At 47.4% G+C, this 7591-nt stretch overlaps 1 protein-coding gene across 1 annotated transcript; it reads right to left on the bottom strand.

Annotated features, from left to right (window-relative positions):
* Positions 1-3695: 3695 nt before the first annotated feature.
* On the bottom strand, positions 3696-5764 carry LOC125941697 (uncharacterized). Its single transcript, XM_049659489.1, has one exon. It carries the CDS (start codon positions 5762-5764, stop codon positions 3782-3784), a length of 1983 nt encoding a protein of 660 aa, XP_049515446.1. The 3' UTR covers positions 3696-3781.
* Between the last annotated feature and the right edge of the window lie 1827 nt (positions 5765-7591).

Here is a 7591-nt window from a genome sequence, read left to right as displayed (position 1 = left end):
TGTTTTCCAGGCTTAAAGGGCGCGTTAATAGCTTCCACGTTAAGAAGAGTGCCAGTGCGAGTTCTCGAGTGTGGAGTCTTCGGGGTGTCGAGTCCACGGTTACGTCCTCACTGACGTCCATAGGACAGAGGGAAAAAGCGGAGGCATCTAAACCCCAGGTGCCAGCACGCGATCTATTATGCGAGATTGTGGGATTCCCTATTGAATGCAAAGGAATCAGGCTCTCATATTTCATGGAAGTATTGTCTACCGGTCAGGAGCGTTTTCCTACCGTGTTCGAAAATTGCGGCAAACAATGTCTCTTTAATGTTAAGAGACTGAAGTATACATTACGCAGCAAATGCAGAAGACTAAAGTGTGGTTTGCATCTACGCAATGCGAAGCATGGAGTGAATAATTGCAGCACGAGGTGCCGATGCGCGTCAAGCTTGGTGCTATGAATCATGCAACTGCTCGTTAGCGAACACTTATGTAGATATTATAATACTGCAGTGTTTATGTAGATACATTATAAAATCGTCATAATCATCATCATCGGCCCATATTTATGTCAACTGCAGGACGAAGGGCCTCTCCCTGCGATCTTCAATTACCCCTGTCTTGCGCTAGCTGATTCCAACTTGCGCCGGCGAATTTACTAACTTCATCATCCCACCTGATTTTCTGCCGTCCTCGACTGCGCTTTCCTTCTCTTGGTATCCATTCTGTAACTCTAATGGTCCACCGGTTATCAATCCTACGCACTACATGGCCTGCCCAGCTCCACTTTTTCCGCTTAATGTCCACTAGAATATCGGCTATCCCCGTTTGTTCTCTAATTCACCCCGCTCTCTTCCTGTCTCTTAGCGTTAGGCCTAACATTTTTCGTTCCATGGCTCTTTGGGCGGTCCTTAACTTGTCCTCGAACTTCTTTGTTAACCTGCAAGTTTCTGTTCCATATCTTAGCAACGGTATAGAATGGAATGATTGTACACTTTTCTTAACAACGACAGTGGTAATCTCCCAGTCAGGATTTGCTAATGGCTGCCGTATACACTCCAGCCCAATTTTATTCTTCTATAAATTTCTTTCTTATGATCAGGGTCCCCTGTGAGTAATTAACCTAGATAAACGTATTCCTTTACAGACTCTAGAGGCTGATTGGCGATCCTGAATTCCTGTTCCCTTGCCAGTCTATTGAACATTATCTTTGTCTTCCGCATATTAATCTTCAACCCGACTCTTACACTTTCTCGGTTAAGATCCTCAATCATTTGCTGTAATTCGTCCCGATTGTTGCTGAATAGGACAATGTCATCTGCAAACAGATGCCAGAGATATTCGCCGTTGATTCTCACTCCTAAGCCTTCCCAGTCTAAGAGCTTGAATACTTCTAAGCATGCAGTGAATAGCATTGGAGAGATTGTGTCTCCTTGCCTGACCCCTTTCTTAATAGGTAACTTTCCACTTTTCTTGTGGAGAACCAAGGTTGCTGTGCAATCCTTGTAGATATTTACCAATATATTCACGTATGCATCCTGCACTCCTTGGTTACGTAATGCCTCTATGACTGCTGGTATCTCTACTGAATCAAATGATTTTTTTCATAATCTATGAAAGCCATATAGAGAGGTTGATTGTATACCGCAGATTTCTCTATTGCCTGGTTGATGACATGGATATGATCCATCGTAGAATATCCCTTCCTGAAGCCAGCCTGTTCTCGTGGTTGGCTGAAGTGAAGTGCTGCCCTGATTCTATTTAAAATTACCTCTGCGAATATTTTATACAATACTGAGAGCAAGCCAAAGGGTCTATAATTCTTTAACGTCTTCCTTCTTGTGGATGAGTACAATGTTGGCGTTCTTCCAGCTTTCTGGTACAGTTGAAGTCGTGAGGCATTGCGTATAAAGGGCCGCAAGCTTTTCAAGTATATGTCCTCCATCCTTGATTAAATCGAGTTATTCGATCTTCTCCAGCAGCTCTTCCCCTGGTTATGTTTTTCAAGGCCTTTCTAACTTCACCGCTAGTTATACAACGTGCCTCTGTATCCTGTTCATCACTACCTCGAAAGAAAGTAACTTGGGTGCCCTGGGCACTGTACAAGCCAGTATAGAATTCTTCCGCTGCATTTACAATGTCATCGAAATTGCTGGTGATGTTACCCTGTTTATCTTTCAGTGCATACTTTTTGCCTTGTCCTATGCCTAGTTTTCTTCTCACTGATTTCATGCTGCGTCCACATTTTACTGCTTCCTCAATCTTTCCCACGTTATAATGTCAGATATCCCTTACTTTCTTTTGTTGATCAGTTTCTACAGTTCAGCGAATTCTATATGACCTCTCGAGTTTGACACTTTCATGTTGTGCCGTTTCTTTATTAGGGCCTTTGTTCCTTGGCAGAGCTTACATACTGGTTGCCTTGGTGCCTTACCTCCCAGTACAATTGCTGCTTGAGATCAGCCTAGTTACGCTTTCATTCATTACCTGTATGTTGTCTTCATCTTCCTGTTTTATAGCTGCATATTTGTTTTCGAGCAGCAGCGTGAATTGGACTGCTTTTACCCTTACTGCGTCTAGGTATGCCTGTTTCATCTTGACTAATTTTATTCTTTCTCTCTTCAAATTGAGAGAAATCCTAGACCTCACTAACCTATGGTCACTGTACTTTACCCTACCTAACACCCCTACATCCTGCACTATGCTGGGATTGGCAGAGAGTATGAAATGAATTTCATTCCTTGTTTTTCGATTGGGGCTTTTCCAGGTCCACTTCCTGTTGCTGTGCTACCTGAAGAAGGTATTCATTATTCGGAGCCTATTCCTTTCCGCGAATTCTACTAACAACTCTCCTCTAGTGTTCCTAGAATCGATGCCATAGTTGCCAATTGTTTGCTCGACAGCCTGCTTTTTCCCTACTTTTGCATTGAAGTCGCCCATGACTACAGTATACTGTGTTTGCACCCCTTTCTCATTGCTAATTCAACATCTTCATAAAACTGTTCTATTTCATCATCGTGACTGGAGGTCGGGGCGTAGGCTTGTACAACCTTCATTATATACCTCCTATTCAGCTTTATTACGACAACTGCTACCCTCTCATTAATGCTGTAAAATTCATCAATGTTGCCCGCTATGTCCTTATGGACTAGAAATCCTACTTCGAATTATGTCTTATCTGGAAGACCTCTGTAGCAGAGGACATGGCCGTTAGTACATTGTAAAATGAATATGTTTTATTACACGATATTGTATGTTGTTATATACATATATCTACATTAAAGTATGTAGAGTTGTGTAGTACATTTTAAATACATTGCAATGATTCCGCGTCATTACGAATGGGCTCATACCTGTATAGAGTTTGTTTCGCATCTCCGGTGGTTTACTGGTAGCTTCACCGGGATCTTCCGAGATGCGCCTTGTCGTTTTAGTATTGCCTAATGCTTTAAAACAGCCAGAGGTAACCCAACCAAAATCGAGCTGGTGGGGCCCTAGCGGCTAGCAGAGACGATAGACTAACGAAAAAAACTATTCGCGTAATTTTTACAAGACCATGACTAGGTTAGATATGTCCTCACTTCGCTTGTGCAGTTTGTCACCCGGCCCCGCACGCCTGCATTGTTAGGTCACATAAACCACTCGGATGGCGGGACCTGACTGCGTGAAGTGGCACAGTATTTTGCGAGTTGCCTCCCGCGCACGATCACGACAGCTTCATTATAAGAGTCCTTAGTGAGCGCAAAGTGCATGACAGTCTCACCGCGTACACAAAACTTGTAATTAAAAGCAGAAAATAGTTTTACGGAGTTGTCAAAGTGTAGACACGCTTCTTAACCTGGCTCAAGCAATGCAGGTATTGTACTTCGAACTCAGCACGTAAGTTGCTGTCTGGATGCGGGTCGGGTACGGAGTCGTACTGTAGGCACAAGCGCCGTAGGGGGTGCCTCATCGAGTGGTATATTTCTAGCAGCCTGTTGTTCCCAAGCGATGTGCAACCAACAGCGTCACAGCAGGAACCCTGGTCGTCGCAGAAGCGCAACTTGTGGTATGCATACGACGCTTGCGCTGTCAGATTATTCTGCAGGATGACGTGGAGCGTCTCGCGCAGAGCTATCTCATTGGTTCGCAACGTTGATCGTACGATGTCGTCCATTAAGTACTCGTTCACTTCCTCGCCATCACGGAAGCGGCGCAGGGTTATAAGGCTCTTGCTGGTAAGCACTGCATCTGGAAAAATGTCTTCAAACTCCGGGGGCACGTGTTCGCCGTCGGAACTGTGGAGATCTAGTTGCAAGAGGCTCATGTTACTCATTAGGGCAGTGCGGAACGCCAGTGACACCATTCCTCCGAGGTACCAGCGCCCTAACGCGAAAATCGTGATACAGTTGGAGTTGGCAAGACCTTCCAGTAATGCTAACGAGGACTCCTGACTTGTTTCGTAAATTATGGATACCTTGTGAAGCGCAGTACTGAGCTCGAAGAGTGAAGACAGGCTGCGGGCACCATCCGTGGTGATCACTCCCGGAGCGTGAATATGCAAGGTGTCCAGAGTACTATGAAACTCAGGCAGGATTTTTAGGAAGCTGGCGACATCTTCAGGCCAGGCGTCTTCGGCGCTGAAATAAAGCTTCCGCGGTAAAAGGTAGAACTCGAGGCGCTCGGAGAGAAGCGGAACCTCGTCGTCTCTCCACACGAAGGTCACGCGGTTGAAGAGCCTGTGTCGCACAATTCTTTGAAATACAGACGCCCGCATTGATGGCGTGTCGTTCACTAGACCAAAACACAGCTCCCTTAGAGAAGTGTTCTCCTTTAGGGCGTCCAAAATCAGAAGGACATCGGTGCAGTTCAAATCGCAGTCTTGCAAGTACAATCGATCGAGTGTGTAATTATGACACAGTGCAGCGCGTAGCGCTTCGGCGGCCTGGCCACCATGGAGCATAGAACCCGAAAGGTCCAAAACTTCTAGTCTTCTATTGTTCCGGACAAGTTTCGAAAGTGAATCACAGAAGCTCTCGTAGCCTGGGCCAAGATTAATCTTGACTGTCACTTTGAGACACCTCAAGCTTCGGTTTACCGCAAGCGACTTTGCCAGTGACACAAAAGGTTCCACGTCTGACACTGGGTGGCCTAACTCTAGCTCCTGCAACATGTCATTTTGGGCGAGCTGCCCGAAAAATATGGTCATGCTACACGCAAGAGTTAGCCTGAGCCACCGCACGGTCGTTTGAAGCAGTACAGCGACGACCTCGTCCCACTCGCTTTGTTCACCCGCTGTCGCCTCGAACTCTAGTCGATCGAGTGCCTTGAGGACCGTCAACCCATTGAAGAAGTTGGCTGCAGCCATGGAATCGACATTTATTCTACGGAATACCAGAACGGAGAGATCTGGATTCCGCCCGACGAGATCACAAAGGCTGTCACAGTCTAGTTCGCTGAAACGCAATGCTGACACATGGAATACCTGCAGCTGGCTAGTGCGATGGAGAGCATCAAGCACGGTATAACTCCAAGCACGTGCAGGCGGTGCATGATCTCCGTGTACGCGAACACTAGTGTAGCCTTCGTGGAAATGCAGCAGCTTGAAGAAAGTGAAAATATCGTACGGAGCTATGAAACTGGGGTTGAGAGTGGCCGACGTGATGCAACGGTGCTGGTAGAGCAACCAGAGGAAAATACACATAGACGGACCCGTGTACTCAGGGTAGACATTGACGCGTCCTGGGACAGGCAGCGTCCGCAGGATCAGGCCTGTTGGACTCTCCAGCAGCTCTTGACAATGCATACTGAGGGATTCATTCCAAGCGTACTGGCAGCGGAGCATCCAACAGCCACCCTGGTGTTGGTGTGTGCATGGCCGTGATATGTCCACACCCAAAGAGAACATGACTTTCTTTGTGGGTTCAAGGAAGTCCAGAACATCTTCTGCGCTCATAAAATGCATTGGCGCTTCATTATGCAGATGGCTGGCGAAGTCCGGAAGCGTCCATTGTGTTGTTGAGCAGGGCTGCAAGAAATTAATAAAATTCTGAAGTACGAGCGTTGGTCATCCTGTAATGATTTTGTGAGGTTCAAACCTATTTTACTCGTGAAAATAATTTCAACTACAAAGTTCGTGTGACGTCAAATGACATTGCTCAAACTTGAAATCAGACTTCCGAAGTACAAGCTCGAATTAACCACGCTACTAAACATATTTCTGTGCAAAGATTCAACAGGCTCCCAATACAAAAATACTTAATTTGCACAGTTCAGTTCCAACTTTGTGCATATGATTGATGTGGTGTGACAGGCATGGCGATGAAAAGCAATAAGGGTACCATGAAAAAAAGCCGTAGTTTCGCCCGAAAGGCGAAGCATTGATTGCGATAACAAATTGGTAGACAGCTATACCAAGTAAGGACATTAGTTTTATCGCACATACTTGTAAACATTCGCTTACTAAGTTAACAAGCATGGTGCCACGCGCACACAGGCAAAGAAACGCATCGCACTCCATGAGCGCGGACACTCGCTGTCAAAACGCTGGCGTCAGGAAGAGCGGCAGCGAGCGAATTGACCTTCGTGCTGACTCTCGCTTCGACACGAACTAATTATGCGTCGAGAACACAGCGCACACGAAACTATCAGCACTCGGCGCACTTTGTCCCCATCGCACTTCGCTTTCAAGATAGAGCCCGGGTGGCCCCGCCATACGCAGCCGCCGCCGCAGTAGAACGGACCCCCACGCCCCCTCCCCTCAATATGACTGACACTCGCCTCCTAAAAAAAAGCGAAAAAGAAACACTAAGTACAGCGTCAGAATGGCAGTATAGTATGTCTAGTCTCTTTAAAAAAATGTTGCAGTGGCTTAGCTCGGCTACGCCAGGATATACGTAGCGTAGCAAAGGTTCAGCTGATTATTCTTAGCTTTCCTGGCTGTCTAGATTGTCAAGGATTAGCTTGATTGTCATGCTTACTGCTGCTCCAATGACACACACAAACGCCAGTCAGAAGCGCAGCGGCTCCAGCGCAGTGTCAGACGGCGACTGCACAGCGAGCGCGCGCCGGCGCCAGTGCGTCTACCACGGCTACGACGTCACTCCTCTGGAATGCGCAGACCGGCGGCGGTGAGTCGCGCGCGGCGGCGGCGGAGTGCGCGAGAGGTGCCGGCTCCGGTGGCTCCGGTGCGCAAGCCGTGTGACATCACTGATCCTTGCGCATGCGCAGCACGGCTCTTGATGTGCCGCGCGAAACGGGCTTGGCTAGGCCAGTGTAGCTAACGCTACAAAAGTGTCTAGAGTCCCCCCCCCCCCATAGAAATATGCATAATCAAGCAGGTCTCGCAGAGAAAAGCTTCGCTGTCTGCCCCACATTCACTAACTGCTATGAAGCAGACGACGCTGCAGCTCCGTTGAAGCACACGGCACCGCAGGGTGCTCTCGCGAAATTATCTCCCTGGTATATTTCTGTCATCTGAAATGTGATCGCATCAAAGAAGACACACTTATCGGCATTCAGACACAACTAGACGGCTGCAGCGCGTTCGCAACCAGCCATCGCAGGCGACTGACAACTCAAACGCACTGTGGCCCGCTGCCGTCCGCGCTATTTCCGCATTCCCCTCACCATC

This window comes from Dermacentor silvarum, unplaced genomic scaffold (assembly GCF_013339745.2).
Source record: "Dermacentor silvarum isolate Dsil-2018 unplaced genomic scaffold, BIME_Dsil_1.4 Seq110, whole genome shotgun sequence".
NCBI lineage: Eukaryota > Metazoa > Arthropoda > Arachnida > Ixodida > Ixodidae > Dermacentor > Dermacentor silvarum.
Note: the sequence above shows the minus strand (reverse complement) of the source record. Positions and strands in the feature narration are given on the sequence as shown.